The sequence below is a fragment of the Toxorhynchites rutilus genome, chromosome 1, assembly GCF_029784135.1.
Source record: "Toxorhynchites rutilus septentrionalis strain SRP chromosome 1, ASM2978413v1, whole genome shotgun sequence".
NCBI lineage: Eukaryota > Metazoa > Arthropoda > Insecta > Diptera > Culicidae > Toxorhynchites > Toxorhynchites rutilus.
The window spans coordinates 14228411-14246495 of NC_073744.1; the positions used below are offsets into that span (position 1 = coordinate 14228411).

General features: G+C 35.2%; 1 protein-coding gene across 1 annotated transcript in view; it reads right to left on the reverse strand.

Annotated features, from left to right (window-relative positions):
* Nucleotides 1-18085, reverse strand: part of LOC129762286 (protein sidekick-2-like) — a 171070-nt gene that overhangs the window by 34232 nt on the left and 118753 nt on the right. The window contains exon 2 of the mRNA XM_055760425.1: nucleotides 2160-2326. Coding sequence (XP_055616400.1) covers nucleotides 2160-2326 — 167 coding nt within the window. The remainder of the gene's footprint in view (nucleotides 1-2159; nucleotides 2327-18085) is intronic.

Consider the following 18085-nt stretch of genomic DNA (forward strand, 5'->3'; position numbering starts at 1 on the left):
GAGCTTAGAAATGATGGTTGACTTGATGGACCGTTGACTGAGTGAATATAACCCCAGTTCTTCCAAAAAAAAACGGAACGATGATATATCATATTGTTCATTTCAGCTTTGTGGTCTTGGTTATGACTCGGACCATATCCGTAGGACTTTTTATTGAAACGATGTGTAACTGAAAAATTTTCGATTTGTGAAGTGGTCGTTTGAAAAATATAGGTTAATCTGTTTTATGGTATGGGCCCAATAATAAAAGTACAGTATCGCAATCATTCAGGCTCTCGAGTGCAAGTGAACTGGTGTCTTCTAGAGACAGTGTGTATTGAGACCGCTGGAAGTTTAAGGTGGACGTCGCTTTGTTATTGAATTCATTCCATATGCTTGTAGATTTTCTGTTTGGAGAGGTTTGAAAGAGGCAAGTGAATGACCCTGGGACGGGAGGCTCCATTGATTACTGGGAACAGAAGAGACGGGTTACACTGATGAAAGAGCGAGCGAATGACACTGAGACGAAAGCCCTCCTTTTTTGACGTTGTTTTTGACCAATGGTTGGAGTTTCATGGTGGTAGGATCCTCCAGAGGTCCAGGTGCGCTATCATACTGAAATGTGTTCACATATCTCATAGTGTCTTCACAAAATCAAGTGTCCTCACAGTGAGTCAAATTATTATTTGTCAATTAAATTATTTGCGGATCGGGACGACCGCTCAGAAAAAGTACGGCTCGAGACAACCGTATGAAAAAAATATAATGGTAAGAGTGCGGTTCGGGACGACCGCGCAGAAAAAGTACAGCTCGGGACGACCGTATGGAAAAAAATATAATGGTAAGAGTGCGGATCAGTTCGACCGTGCTGTGTAAAAATGGAAGTAAAATGATTTGTGGATCGGAACGACAGCTCAGAAAAAGTACGGCTCGAGACAACCGTATGAAAAAAATATAATGGTAAGAGTGCGGTTCGGGACGACCGTGCTGTGTAAAAATGGAAGTAAAATGATTTGTGGATCGGAACGACAGCTCAGAAAAAGTACGGCTCGAGACGACCGTATGAAAAAAAAATAGTAAGAGTGCGGATCGGGACGATTGTGCTTTGTAAAAATGGAATTAAAATTATTTGCGGATCGGGACGACCGCGCAGAAAAAAGTACGGCTCGAGACGACCGTATGAAAAAAAATTAATGGTGAGAGTGCGGATCGGGACGACAGGTGCAAATGGAAGTGAAATTATTTGCGTATCGGGACGAACGCGCAGACAAGTACGGCTCGGGAAGAAGGGAAGAAATTAGTCGGCATCCAAAAGTCGGTCATCCGTAGCACCTGGGCGATTGTCCAACAATTTCTCGGTAAGGACTAAAACAGCACGAGCATGCAGATACGTGCATTCCGCAGAGCCTAGTTCCCCTTTGGCATTCAGAAGCCCGGGGGCAGGTGAATATTCTGGCTAGGTTAAGAAGTGAGATAAATCTGCCAAAAAAAAAAAATTAATTAAGTTGCACGTATTGCACGTTGCACGAACCATTTCGATATAGCCATGATATAATTTGGCTGAAATTTTCATCGCATCCAGTGAAAAACAAGATTTTTTATGAAATATGGAATATTTTTATGCTAATTCAAATCGATGAAATATAACAACTCAAAACACACGCCGAAGGAACAAAAAACTAATTCAAAACAGAAGAAAGAAGAGGCCAAATAATGTGGAAAGTGTAGTACAGGAGGGAATAGGTAAAACTTAGGATTATTAAATAAGAGAACAAGAGAAGAAATAGAAGCATTAGCGAAAAAATTTAAAGAAGAAGGTGAGCAGAGCCCAAGAACAAGAAAAGTTCAATAACTTTGTTATTGTGCAGATTCGATCATATGCGCAGAAGGATTTTTTTTCATCAAATATCATCTCCAGAAAGATAAATTTCCATGTCGATTGTTTCTTAAATATTTTGATACAAAAATGTACACTTAAAACAATGGTTTATGATAAAAGCCATTGGTAAAGGGAGATGAAGATTTCGAAAATGACATCAACTAAGAAGTTCCTCTTTTTAACTATTTTTAAAGCTTGTTGACATCGCAGCTCTGGATAGTGTTTAAATTCTTTTTCTCAAACAAAGTACGTGACATTTGAAGCACGGGGCAAAGATGAACACAAATCAAAACACACTTACCCTCTGATTGCTGGACAGTGGCAACCCGTTGACGTATTCCGCCACCGTTTGCGTCGTCTTCCAGATCAGACTGTCCACCAGCGAGCGTTCGTTCACTCCGGGGCAGCTGAGTGTGATGTTTCCACCTGCCAGCGCAATGTACTTCACCACCGGTATGCTTTCAATATCTGCAAATGGAAACAAGATAATGATGAGGAGAAGAATAATACAGAAGAAAAAATTGTTGGAAATTTAATTCGCTGAGCAATCGTAAATTAGGGAAAAGACACACTTTCTGCGATACTTTTCGATCCACCAACTTCAATCTCGGGAGTGGAAGGAAGGAATTTTTTCCACGTTCCTACCACGAATTGATTTTAAAAATAGAGCAAAATTCGACACGTTTCCAAAGGGAGAGAGAGAATCTCGATGGGGAATGCGCCCGTCAGGAGCGGAAGCAAATGGAACAGAATTGATCATGATTGCTTTTTTCATCGTCATCGACATCGCTCTCTTCCACTTCCGATTCGATTCCGGAAAGACAGTCGCCCGGTTTCTTCGCCATCATGATTAAACTTTTTACTTCCATTTCTGCGAAGGCGTTGAATCATTCAGCAGGGAATACTGATTATTGTAAAGTAATAGCGTTTCATTTTCGAAATTACTCCGGAAGCATTTGTGATGGAAGAGACAATTGTGTATTTTTTTCCGGCACAGAGTTGTGTTCAAGTGCTCCGTTCCCTGGGGGGAAACGAGGGACACGTTGTACTGATGTTCTGAAAGCTGCCAACTATAGCGTTCTTCGTGCCGAAACTTTCGGTACCCAAAATACTTAACCTTTTTTTTTCTACGAAACGCCACTCTTTTGCTGTCTGGTTCTTTCGGGGTGGTCTGTTTTCTACCACCCAGCTCATAATCGTTGAGCATTTGGCTGAGAACACTCGGCGAAATCTCAACCATGACTAATTAGAATAAATCTGCATTTATATTAATTTACGACTAGATTAGCTGGCTGGCTGGTTGAGCCGGAGGTTAAAAACGGGTTTATTTCCGTTCCGGTCAACTCCTACCGAACCCTTCCGCCACCATTGGCGGCGCGTTCGTTTGCTGCCAAAACCGACGGAATTATTCCAATTAAATCTTGTTGAAACCATCCAGGACAAGCTCTCGCACAAGGCGAAACTAATAGAATTAGGCTCTCGGAGGAAAGCAAAAAAAAAAAACGTAAAAACAGCACTGGTTTTCGGTCTTTTCCGGCAAACTATAACCATCTCTAATCCTCGTGATTTTAATCGCGATAAAAAATGTCTACTACCGAAAGTAGGTAAACAGTTTCGCCCCGGGCAGACACACGATAAGGACAGGGGGAAATTCACCCTTTTTCCGTTAGTTGGTAATAGGGGTCATAACAGGCGAGCATACATAAAACTTATCAACTACAACCCACCATCCGTTTATCGGATATTCTATCAAGGTCAAAAGTGACAAAACAATGTGTATTTTCTTGGCCGAGGAAAGCAAGGGGAGGAAACCTTTTTTTTTCCTCCGGCCCATGACTGGTCTGGTCCCACAGGGACAACGGAACTCCGAAGGGGAGGACACTCGAACAGGACAGTGTGACACAGTGTGGGGCGAAGGAAAGGAGCCTTGAAACCCACATCAAAGATCGCCCTTCAGAATAAACAGATAGTGACAAACCAGAAAAACAAGAGTGGTGGGAAAATCTCTAACCATGACAGGAATTTATTCAACCATTGTTTATTTTGTGTTTTTTGGTAACATTTTTTTTATCCACACCGAAGGATGGTTCGGTTCGCACCAAGGACAAATATTACAAAAGGGAGACTTACAGTTTTTTTTTGTGTGCTGACCTCTTCGCTATATATTTGTGTACTGAGTGTGTTCTGAACGTGCTTCATTTGGTTTATTGCCGATAACGAAACGAGGTCGATCGAGATGATTGGGGGAGGGTGTCTGCCCCCGATTTGGTTGTAATCTCGTCGAGACGAGCGCGAGTGATGGTAGGTGAGGTGAGAAACCAATATTCATTCCGAGAAAAGTTGTGACAGCAAGCGAAGATAACATGATAATCGAGAGAAATTTTAAATATTTTTTCAAAATAGGCGGACACAAAATATTCATGCATCTCGTAGAGATCCGTGAACTTAGTGCTTGTCATCAAGAGTATGAAAGCAGCGTCGTCTTAGAACAAAATTAACAATTTGAGGATAGTATATTGAGATTATGAACTTATTGATCATTTCACCGTTTGACTGCCATCGAGCTTCTATTGTTTCATGTTAACATTTTTGACTTCGCACTTTTCAACGTAGAATTTCGTCTTTAGGGAACAAAGCGTACAAATCGAAAAATACCTAGATTTTATCGCTTATTGCGCATCCATTCATCGATGGATTTAATAAATTTTTGCACCAATCAATCACAGGATGGACTCGATTATGTACCGTCTCCGATTTTTTTTTCACTGTGTATAATCGATTCAAAAAAATTTTTTTTTATTTGTTTTTTATACACATATACAGCGCGGACTCGATTATATACAGTTTTAGATTTCTTTTCACTGTATATAATCGAATCCTGTATATAATCGAGTCGAAAAAAAAATTTTATATTTGTTTTTTTTGCATGTATTTTTCGATTTTTGAAAATAAAAGATGAATTTAATTCTTGATTCATCCCTTTAAAGTCAGAAAATACCTTTCTCACATGAAACAAATAAATTTATCCAAATTCTCTCAGGAGGTGATAGACGATCATAGTTGATGAAAAAATCCTCCTACGCATAAGTTCGAATTTCAACAATAACAGAGTTATAGAAGTTTTTTTTTTGTTCAAACTGGCTCTACATTAAAAAGTACGCTACGGAAGACTATTATGTTGCTTCTATTTGAACGATGAGAAAATTTAGTACATGATATAGTAATGGAACAACTAAATTAACGGATTTGAATAACATTTTGAGCTTCAGCTTGAGCTTGAGCTTGGGTAGACTGTACAATTCGTAGTTGCTCTCCGTGATTGACCTGAACCAACCAAATTGCACAAAGAACACACAGAATGACGCTTGGGACTAGCATATCATTCTCTCGTTGTGCAATTTTCGGTGATTCGAGCTTTAAATGGTCAATAACGACGCCGGCCACGTCCTTACAGTCACCAGGGGAAGGGAAGGAATGTTAGTATGATATTCGCCGCCCGAAGGCCAGAAGGGTCGCCTCTATAGCGTGGTTCCCTAGCGTTTATCATGGAAGGGATAGTTGTTAGTAGGAACGGTTAAGAAAAATCAGGATTCACTGCGGTAAGTGATGTGATTCTAAAAACGTGAACTCTCAACTATTCGGCGAAATGAGTTTTGAAGAAAATATGCATTCTTATCGAACCGGTCATGCATTTTGTTATTCATCGTGCGTAAGACCAAGGATATTTTTCCTGACCTGAGAAGGTCATAAAAAACTCCTTTAAAAACTCTCGATCTATATATTTTTATTTAATCGAGGAGACTACAGTTATTTTTGGCAACCTGGGAAGGTCGCTATGAAACCCTTTTAGTATTCCTCTAATCGACGATATATTCTTAACCTGAGAAGGTCACCGAGGAAATTCTTTTAACTCGCTATACTGACTGTGTATTTCGATGTTCGTCAATTGTATTATCTTTTAAAATAGAAAAATATAAAATTAGAGAACTGAAGAATGGAAGAATTTATGATATTAAGAATCTATGGATTTAAGAATTTATGAACTTATTAAATTATGATTTTTTTTGAATTTATTAATTTACGAATCTATGATTCAATGAATCCATGAATCCACAAATCCATGAATTCATGAATCCATGAACTCACGAATCCATGAATCCACGAACCCACGAACCCACGAATCCACAAATCCACGAATCAACAAATTCACGAATTTATGAGTTTTTTTATTTCTTTATTTTTATCTAACTTTATCATGTTTTTCATTTATATATTATTTATAATTACAACATGTATTATATTAAATGAATATGAATAATAAATATAACATGCAGTTTATAAAATAAATCTAAAATAAAATAAAGCATGTTTAGAATGGGTATGAATTGTGTTGAATTGGTTTAATCGATTATTTAAAAATAAATTGAAAATTAAGAAATTAATTAGAAAATGAATGAATTTCAATCTGCTGGATTGTGTGGATTGATTACAAAATATAACTAGGCCCAACAGCGAAATCAGTTGACAGTAGAGTTCATAAATGTTTTGGGCTCAGTGTCGAAGAGCTGCTTGTAAATAAGTAGCGACGAAGATGGCAAAACATATAGTAAACAAAGCAGGCCGCCACTCTATCAGACGTGCAAATGCCAATTTTTTCTCCGAACTGCTGCTGCTACCAAACCAACACTGGTTGCACCAGACACCCTTTCTCCACTATTCTATTTACTCATTCTCTCGCTCACTCTAATTTTTAGATTTTTAGCCCAATAGAAAACTCTAACAAATTGTGTACATCAATTATCAGATTGAGCCAAAACACGTTTAGACATGTATGACGACGGAGAATTAACCAAACGGGGAGCGAATAAAAACACCTCCTCACCCGACGACTGCTCGATCGAAACTCCCCGGATTTGAATAACATTTTGGAAGTAGAAAACTTAAAAGTTAATAATTTTTAATGTGTTATTATTAATTTTATCCTTAAAATTCATATTAAATTAGATTGTTTCTATCAATTAAATTGAAGTTCTTTAACCACTCTACAACTTGTTGTTTGACGCCCAACTTCTATCTTTCTTAATTTGGCTGCAATATTGATATAAACAATTGCTGAAAAATTCAAAGTAAAATTCAAGCAAAATCTTCAAAAATCACGATTTTTACCCCACTTTACATGTAATAGTAACCTTTCACCTTAAAGTTGGAAGGTTACATTTCTTCTTAAAATAAGCCATATTTGAAATATTAAAAAACAAAATTCCAAGCTTTATATAATCGAGTTCAAAATTGTACATAATTGAATCACATATAATCGAGTCTGTATATAATCGAATCCGACCTGTATTTCGTTTCTTGAATGTAAAAGAAAAATTAAATTTTTACTTCATCCCCTTAAAGTCATGAAATACCTTTCTCACATAACAAAGTCCGAATTGTTTCAGGAAGTGATAGGGAATCAAAATTGATGAAAAAAAATCCTTCTACGCATATGTTCGAATTTCAACAATGACAGTGTTATTGAACTTTTTCTCTGTTTCGGGCGCTTTTTGCCTTAAACTGGCTTCAATTCAAAAATAACGCTTCGTAGGAAGATTGTGTGACTTCCATTTGAAAGATGAGAAAATTTAATACAGAATACAGCTGTGTAACTGCCAAATTAGTGAATTTGAGTAATATTTTAGAAGCTTTTGTTTAATAGGGTATTATTCTTAATTTTTGTTTTTTATGTATTATTCTTAATTTTATTCAAAAAGTACACAATAAGCTTGAATGTATCTAACAACCAAATTAAAGCTCTCTAACCGCTTCACAATTCGTTCTTTGACACTCAACTTCTATGTTTTTAATTTTGCTGCAATATCATTTAAAAAAAATCTGGTGGATCTTCAACTATAATCTTCCAAAATCACGATTTTTACTCCACTGCTTTCATAACAGCTAATTGTCTTCACATTAATATTGAAATTTTTCATTTTCGCTTGAAATAAATAGAAACTTTTGAATGTTTGAATTTTAAAATTTTGAAATTAGAATTTGTTTTTTTTAAATTTTAAGTCTTGCAAATTCAATTAATCTCGAACGAAAATTAAAAGAAAATTGAATCGATCGAAATATAAAAAAATCAAACGTAATCATAGAAAACGAAAAACAAAAAAATAACAACATCATATAAAAGAATTCATCATAAAAATTAAAAAAAGGAGAAATCAAATATTAATAAGAATGAACATGACACATTGCGAAAAAACATACATGAAATTAAAAATAAGCATAAAAATTCAATTCAAACGAATCGAATAAAAAAAATTGAAAAAAATCTAAAAAGGTATGTTTGTGAACAAAACCTAAAAAAATCAAAGGAATTAAGAAAAATCGAAGAAATTAAAGAGATTTTAAAAAATATAACAAATAAATCAAATAAAGAAAAGTGAACAAAAAAAAAACAATGTTCTATGTTTTAAAAAATTAAACTTTAACAACAAAGTAAACAAATTAAAGAAATGGACATATGAAAGAAATTAAAAAATTAAAAATTGAGTAATCAAAGGATAACATAGAAATAAAATGAATCTATATAAATAAAATGTAAGGCAAAATCTGTTGGTAAGCGGAAAACCCGAAGAAGGGATGATTCGATTTAAGCCTTCTTTATTTTGTTGTATCCGTCTCTTCTCATAGATTAATATAGCGGAGAGAAAAACCGGACAATTTTCGGAAAACTCTGAAGGAAGGTCGGAAAATTCGGAAAATTGAATTCATGTTCGAAAATTACATCATAATAAGCGTTGTTAGTCTATTCGATATTTGCTCAATCGAAATTGATCTTTGTTCGTAAGTGGAAATGGATTTTCAGGCGAAATAATGCATTTCTATATCTTATATCTATGAATAAAAATGGAAGGCCAAATGTGTTGGTAAGTGCAAAACCCGAGGAAGGAATGGTTCAGTTTGAGTCATCATATAGCGGAGAGAAAAATCGGAAAATTCGGAAAATTGAATTCCCATGTGTTCTACTATTAGTTAAGCATTGTTAGTCCATTTGATGTTGGCACTAACGAAATTGATTTTTATTCAAAGGTGGAAAAGGATTTTCAGATGGAATAACGCATTCCTATATCTTCTATCTATATAAACAAAAATGGCCAAATGTGTTGGTGTGCCCTAAACCCAAAAAATCTACTTTGTGCCGGACAAAGTTCGTCGGGTTAGCTAGTAAAAAATAAAAACAAATAAAACAATGCAATGTAATCATAAAAAGAAAAAAAATCATACTCTTTTTTTTTGTTATCGGAAATAGTCATATTTTAAATTTTAAACCTATTTTTCTAAATTTTTGATTCTTTAAATTTCAAAATCTCAAATTTTTCAAAATTCAAAAAAATTATCAAAAAACTATTACAAAAATTAAAAAGTGTTTAAAATCATAAATGTAAATGTATAAATGAGTAAATGTATGGAATTAACTCTCAAAGAAAAATTTAAAAATAAATAGAATCAATCGAATCAAACCAAATGAGAGAAACGAGGATTAAAAAACATCAAAAACAAAGAAATAAAAAAATAAAAACAAATAAATCAAGAAATCAAAAATCAAAATTAAACAAAATTCTATATTATAAAAATCTGAAATTTTAAAACCAAGAGAAGAAATCAACAAAGTGCACATATAGAAAAAATGCAAAAGTTGAAGATCTTTAAGATATAAAATTTTATCCAGAACGTACATGACAAACTTGAATGTTTCTAACAACCAAAGTAAAGTTCTCTAACCGCTGTACAATTCGTTCTTTGACACCCAACTTCTATCGTTTTTTTAATTTCGCTGCAATATCATTTTAAATAATTTCTGGTGAAACTTCAACTAGAATCAACTACACTGCTCTCAGCCAATTAACTTTCACTATATTGTTGAATTTTTTCAATTTCGCTTGAAATATGTCATATTTGAAACATAATTTTTTTTTGGATTGTATATAATCGAGTCTAAAATTGTATGTATATAATCGAATCATGTATGAGCGAATCAGTATACAAATTCTTTTGAAATATACCCAAACTCATTCGCATTGTTTGGTATATGTTCACTAAATATGCTCCACACTCAAACTCAAACTCAAAGGAGTAAAAAAGGGAACTTTTCTATCAATGATGCTTGAGTTATTGTTGAGTATGTAATACACAACAATAATATAATAAATATAACACGATAATTGAAGTTAACTATTACACATATGATCACTTGATGATTTAATGACCTAAAGTAAGTGTCGGGTGAGATAAATGTACTATGGTTGAGACGTAAGACAAAAAAGAACAAACATGGAACATCTAAGCGCTAATGTACTGAATGGAAATGCATACATTTTTCAGAATCAATAATGAACAAAAATTTAGTTTAGACGAAAATTATCCAACTTATAGCACGTAGAGTTCTGTTTTCACATGTAAAGTGTCATCCATTAGTGACTTGACAGCTTTATGCCTTCGGGTGAACGAGCCCTTAAAACATTTTAATGATCTGTTAAAGTCAAAACCATATTCAAAAACATTCACTTTCATCATGGTGAAGTACACGACCGAGCAATGCTAAATAATTATTGAAAATTACTATCGAAATTCGGAGCCGATGGTTGCAAACTTTAAGAGCGCTTACTTTAATTTTCGGTCGTAATAATCGTCCCAGCCGGCAGGCTGTGCATAGTTTAGTGACCAAATTTAAGTCTACATTTTTGATGTTGGATGTTCCAGTCCTGACGAGAAGCCGTCCCGTACGAAGCAAGTGAATCCATCCGAAATGACCCAAGACAGTCAATTGCACGGCGTTCTCATTGCGTCGTATTTTGCGAAGAGATCTTGGGCCACATCCTTACAATATCAAATTGACTCAAGACATTATTCCACTTGAGCGTTTGAAGCGCCGAAACATCTCCGATTGGACTCTGGCGAATCTTGAAGAAAATGATGATTTTCGTCACAAAAGCATTATCAGATCAGCGAGGAGGCTCATGTTGGAAAACTATTTTTGGGCATAATTGGAAGATCTTAACATCAATTGCCACACAGCGCACGTTACAATGGATAATAAGTTTGGTAAAAGTTTTATTCCGAGAAACGGATCTGTCGATTGGCCACCTCGTTCATGTGATTTGATGCCTTTTGATTTCTTTCTATGGGGCTATGTAAAGTCACTGATCCTTGCCAGCAAGCCAGCAACTTTAGCAGAGCTCAGAGACAACATCGAACGTGAAATTCGAAACATTCCGGTCGAAATTTGTGACCGAGTAGTGGAAAATTGGGTCCATCGCTGTAAACGGGTCCGCGGTGGTCATATGAATTTCATTCTTGAAATGTTTGAGTTGAACTACACCCAGAATCAATATGGACTTAATATCTTGAAAAATCTGTGTTTTATAAAAAAAATTGACGAGTCCTTGATGAAAGATAAGTAAGTTGACAATGATTTATTTAAGCTATTGGGTAAAAATGGCATGATTCAGAAGAGTCTGTACAATCGTATCCCGTTTTCTTTTTTTTTCATGTCCTCGGCATCATTTGCTCTCTCCTTGGATTTTCTGAGTTCCAGGTTCATAATGGCATCAGGGTAGCTTGGATTCATGTTTGTATAACTTCGATTTTATTGAAATTTCTTTGATCTTCCTTTAAAAAATCGTAGCTCAAAATCCAGATGTCTGAAGCAAACATTAAGGTTGACAGAGTTGTTGGAAAATTAATGAAAATATTTAGGAAATGTAACATTTCGAATGCACGGTTGAAAAGTCGTACTAAAAAAATGAATTCAATATTAAAAACTTTTATATCTCTAAACACTTAACTCTATGAACTAATTGAGACATTTGTTTTGGTGCCTCTGGTCTTGTTCTTGTCTGTGTTCAAGTTTTTATACAAATCTGAAGTTTCTTTCATCATATACTAGCTGACCCGGCAAACTTCGTCCCGCCCAAAATTTATTTTTCGTTATCACTTCCACGTTTTCTTTCTAAGCGCTGTGCATGGGTCCAATCGCAGAATTGTTCATTGATTGATCTTCTAATCTACCCTTTAAGATTGCCTTTTACTATAAAATACTCCTAGTACCAAAACCCGACATTATAATATCAGATTGTTTTCAGACACAATTCTCGTTCAAGATTTCTCAACCACATGCACATAATATGTTTCTCCGTTACATGGGATGAATGTTTGATACTGAAAATATGATGATAGAATAAAGACAGCCCTAAATCGGACAATTCATCTCTCGAGTTCTGCTCTTATCAACACATTCGGCGATCCATTTTTATTTATATAGATAGAAGTCGATATAGGAGTGCGTTTTATCAAATTAAAATCCATTTCCATTTTCGATCAAAGATCAATTTCGCTAGCGCAAACATCAAATGGACTAAAATAGCTTGTCAATATGCAATTGTAGAACATATGCGAATTGAATTTTCCGAATTGTACCATTTTCCTTCAGAGTTTTCCGAAAATTTTCCATTGTAATATTTGGTTGAAATATGTGCATTATTTTTATGGGACTCCCACTCAATTCCAGAGGAGGGAGGGGTGTCATACCATCATAGAAAAATTTCTCGTACATAAAAACCCTCACATCTCAAATTGGGCTTAATTTTCTTGATCAGTTCTCGAGTTATGCAGAAGTTTGTGTTTCATTTGTATGGATTTGTAAGACAGAAAGACAGAAAGACAGAAAGACAGAAAGACAGAAAGACAGAAAGACAGAAAGACAGAAAGACAGAAAGACAGAAAGACAGAAAGACAGAAAGACAGAAAGACAGAAAGACAGAAAGACAGAAAGACAGAAAGACAGAAAGACAGAAAGACAGAAAGACAGAAAGACAGAAAGACAGAAAGACAGAAAGACAGAAAGACAGAAAGACAGAAAGACAGAAAGACAGAAAGACAGAAAGACAGAAAGACAGAAAGACAGAAAGACAGAAAGACAGAAAGACAGAAAGACAGAAAGACAGAAAGACAGAAAGACAGAAAGACAGAAAGACAGAAAGACAGAAAGACAGAAAGACAGAAAGACTGAAAGACAGAAAGACAGAAAGACAGAAAGACAGAAAGACAGAAAGACAGAAAGACAGAAAGACAGAAAGACAGAAAGACAGAAAGACAGAAAGACAGAAAGACAGAAAGACAGAAAGACAGAAAGACAGAAAGACAGAAAGACAGAAAGACAGAAAGACAGAAAGACAGAAAGACAGAAAGACAGAAAGACAGAAAGACAGAAAGACAGAAAGACAGAAAGACAGAAAGACAGAAAGACAGAAAGACAGAAAGACAGAAAGACAGAAAGACAGAAAGACAGAAAGACAGAAAGACAGAAAGACAGAAAGACAGAAAGACAGAAAGACAGAAAGACAGAAAGACAGAAAGACAGAAAGACAGAAAGACAGAAAGACAGAAAGACAGAAAGACAGAAAGACAGAAAGACAGAAAGACAGAAAGACAGAAAGACAGAAAGACAGAAAGACAGAAAGACAGAAAGACAGAAAGACAGAAAGACAGAAAGACAGAAAGACAGAAAGACAGAAAGACAGAAAGACAGAAAGACAGAAAGACAGAAAGACAGAAAGACAGAAAGACAGAAAGACAGAAAGACAGAAAGACAGAAAGACAGAAAGACAGAAAGACAGAAAGACAGAAAGACAGAAAGACAGAAAGACAGAAAGACAGAAAGACAGAAAGACAGAAAGACAGAAAGACAGAAAGACAGAAAGACTGAAAGACAGACAGGCATCACTCCATTTTTTTATATATACAGCCATTCCATTCCATGCATGATTTTTCGAACCATCGGTTACCATTGAAAAATCATAACTCAAAAACGAAAAAAAACGCCTCTCTGGTTTCGACATATGTTATGTGAAAAATCCTTAGTTTTCTAGAAAAAAAAAATATATATATATAACGCCTTTGGTCCCGAGACTATGAAAACAATAAAAAACGAATACAATCAATAATAACGAGAACAGAATTCAAACCATCAACAAGTTTATTATTTTTCCAAAAAAGACAAGGTGATTGGCTTTAATTTTATATATCGAATTTGTAAATCGCTCTACTAGTTCAAAAATTATGAATTTTTGAAAAAAGTCATTTTTGGAGAGAAGAGGAAAAAGTAGATTTTTCGGACCACCCTAAAATGGAAATGGTCACCCTAATGAAAAAATAAAAAAAATGCTGGTCTCATGTTTTGCGATAAAGAACAAAACTACCACTTTTCACGAAAATCTGAGAATCACTATATCGGTTTGGCATGGAATGGCTGTAGATTCACGTATGTCATAGATGTTCTGCGTTCCCGAGAACAAATGATTTATCGGATCAACATCGATTGGTGCAATGTTCTCAAGAAAGATGCTTTTAGACACTTTTGAGGCATAATGTACAATGTGAAAAAAAAATAAAATATTTAGAATGAAAATTTGGTAGGGATAGAGGTGAATTTTATTTTGTTTTGTTCTGAATGGGGCGAAATAACTGGATCTACGGATTTGTTTGATCCCTATATATCAATACCTTTGCGGAAACAACCGCAGCTACGCATCGTGTAAACCTACCTCATCAAACAAAGAATGAGATGCGGCGCAACCAATAAAAAAGCAAGCTCAGTGCAGAGCTTGAAATGATGTGCAAAAGAAGAAGCAACATAAAAGAGGAATATTAACTTGGGCTCCGCCGCTGCACCGACCGTGAATGTATAAGAGACCCCATTTGTTTTTTTTTTCTATTCTAGTCTAGTTTCAGCCAGCGAGCAGCCAATAGCACTTCTATAGACTAAGGGCTAAAAAGGCGATTTATTCCTAATTTGATAAATGCTTAAACATCTCTCTATCGCATGAGCCAATAAAAAATTATAAAAATTATAACATTTCACACATAATGAAATTGTCATTAAAAAACGTGCAAAAACACAATTTCTTTTTTCAAACGGCCGCCGTTTTGTAATTTTTTTTTCAATTGTCCGAGGTTCATACGATGGCGGCATCTGTACTGATTCAGAATCTGCCCGATTTTTCTTTTGTTTCAGGTAAACAGAAGGTTTTAACTTCCTCACGTCTCCAGCTTGTAACTATCCAAATTTCGAATATTTTTCAAAGATTTATAAACAATTGAAATAATAATTAAACAAAAGAATGGCAACTAAACAAAAAATTAAATGAAGGACAGTAAAAATGTTCATTGTTTTATTTATTCAGAGCTTTTAAAAGGCCCCGAAATTCACGCCTCTACGAATTTTTGTATGATTCTGACGTCCAAAGGAAAGCCCAATGATCCCAATGGAAGACTCATTATTTTTGATGGTTAGACTTTGTATCTGTTAATAACAAATCAAATATACTATATTCTTGAAGTTGTAACTGTATGTTTGGGACAAAACAACACAAAAGATAAAAAATAAAATCCGTACATTCGATTTTATTTTTTTCCCAGCGTCATTTGCAGAGCCACCTGACTTTCAGAACACAACTCAGACAATATAGAAAATGTGAAATGAGTGAAATCGATTATTAATTTTTAAAACTTAAATCTGTCAATCTTTTGTGAGGCATTGTTTACAAGCCACCAGATAGTGCCATTGGTTTGATGAATGGGATTTACGAGCTGGTTTCAGACATTTAATCGACAGAATCTAATATCATGCTGATGGGAGATTTCAACATCAATTTACTTGATACTGACTTGCCGAAAACTCGCATATTGTTCGACAACCCACATTCGTTAACCTTTAAAGTTGTTCCCTCATCCCCAACATGCCATGGATGTCGCGTTAAAAATAAGAAATTACCACCTGAAGAACACAGGTATCGAGACTATAACAAGATTGATCTTCATGCATTCACACGTGATCTTAGTCACTCGAATTTCAATGTAATGTATTGCTGTCATAATATTGATGACAAATTGACTGTTTTCAATGATTCACTCCTAGCAGTGATTTAGAGACATGCACCAATTAAGAAAAAAACTAATTCATGATCCTTGTGCCCCGTGGATCAATTCTCAAATTCGACGATTGTTTAAGAACAGATCTGAAGCTTATGAATGTTGGAAGCAAGATAAAGAAAATGAAACAAAATGGAACACTTTTGCTCGATTGAGAATTATAACAAACCGTCATATTCGTTTATCTAAGCGAGAATTTCTCACTTCTCAACTGAATGCAAATCTTCCAGCAAATAAATTATGGCACAATATAAAGCGACTTGGTCTCAAACGAATTCCAACAGGATCAGCTGGAATTGACGTTCCAGCAACGAGTTTGAATAATTTTTTTACCTCTCATTACGTTCCGCGTACTTTCACCGAGTTTCCATTAGAAAATAGTTTTACTACAAATTTTTCTTTCCGAGGTGTTACCACAGATGAGGTTTTTACTGAAATTGCGTTTGTTTCATGTAACTCGGTTGGAAAAGATGAAATTTCAGATGAAAACTATTAAAGATGTCACTCTCAGTAACGCTATCGTACATTACTGATCTTTTCAATTGTTGTGTCACGACATCAACTTTCCCAAGCACGTGGAAAATTTCAAGAGTAGTTCCGATTGGAAAGGTTGATAATCCTGTAAACGAGTCAGAGTACCGACCAATTAGCATACTGCCAGCCATCTCTAAAATTTTTGAAAAGATTCTTTCAAACCAGTTGAACGAATATTTAAATAGGAATGAACTACTTTGTCGCTTTCAATAAGACTATCGTAAAAATTGCAGCACCACAACCGCCTTGATAAAAAAATGATAACGACATTCGACGCGCTCTGGACAAAAAGATGTTAACTGTTTTAGTACAGCTTGATTTCAGTAAAGCGTTTGCTTCTATAAATCATCTGTCACTTTACAAAAAACTTGCACGCTGTTTTATGCTGCATGAATCTGCTGTTGCATTGATATCACAAGCTATTTGTCGAACCGCTCTCAATATTTTTTTTATATCTGTATTATAGTGACTTTCAACTCATTTGGCTGGTTCGTCAATTTCACTTCCATTTTTGGAAGAATGTCGGAAGTGAGAATTGAATTCGTGACCTTTAGCGTGAGAGGCATGGATGTTACCACTACGCCAGATCGCCTCCCTAACACCGCTCTCAATATGTTGACTTCAACGGTACAAAATCTGATATTGTCCAGGTTGAAAGTGGCGTACCTCAAGGGTCGATCTTAGGCCCTCTATTATTTTCCATGTTCATAAATGACCTACCTAACCATATGAACTACTGCATGGTTCACCTGTATGCCGATGACTGCCAGTTATACCTATCAGGTAAGCTGAATGACTTAACCAACGTTGTAAACATGATCAACATAGATATTGAAAATATTATTTCTTGGAGCAATAACAATGGACTAATCCTCAATGCTTGTAAGACTCAAGCTATAATTTTTAAATCAATACACATGGATGTACATGGAGCTCCGTCTGTCAAAATGGATACTAAGAACATAAGTTACTCGGAAGTTGTTAAAAACATAGGTGTACAAGTACAAGTGTACAAAAAGTGTCAAAAAGTGTACTACGCGATGCAGACCTTGGTTGCACTCAAACAATTTACCCCTCAGCATATCAAATTGAAACTTGTTCGAGCATTTATCATTCCACCATTAGAGTATGGAGATGTACTTTAAGCCAAATCAATGAGCGAAAATGTTCGCAAATTGCAATTGGTTTTTAATTCAGTTACCAGATTTGTGTATGGACTCAATAGATTTAACCATGTCTCAGAATGTTCAAAATCAATCCTGAAGCTAGCTACAGCTGAAGCTACAGCGAACATTTGGATTTCCGAACGTGCACTATGACTTTTAAAATACTAAGAAATGCCCCAAAATACTTGGAAAACCTTTTCGTTGCGTCATCACTTCCACGAACCCATAATTTGCTACACCCGAGATGTGAAACAAATGTTTTGAGAGTTTCTTTCGAAAATCGAGGAATAAGGCTATGGAACAGCCTGCCATGAACGATCAAATCAACAACCTCATTCCATAAATTCAGAAGAGCGTGTAAAATGCATTTATTTGATTAGATTCGTTATAGATAGCGGTATTAATACATACTTTGAGAACATTATTAGGTTACTTGTACAGGTAAACTTCGATATAACGTACATTTCACTTTCAAAATTGTGCGTTGTATCGAATTGTACGTTATATCGAAGCATAATAAAGTACTCACAAACGTAGTCTATAATAC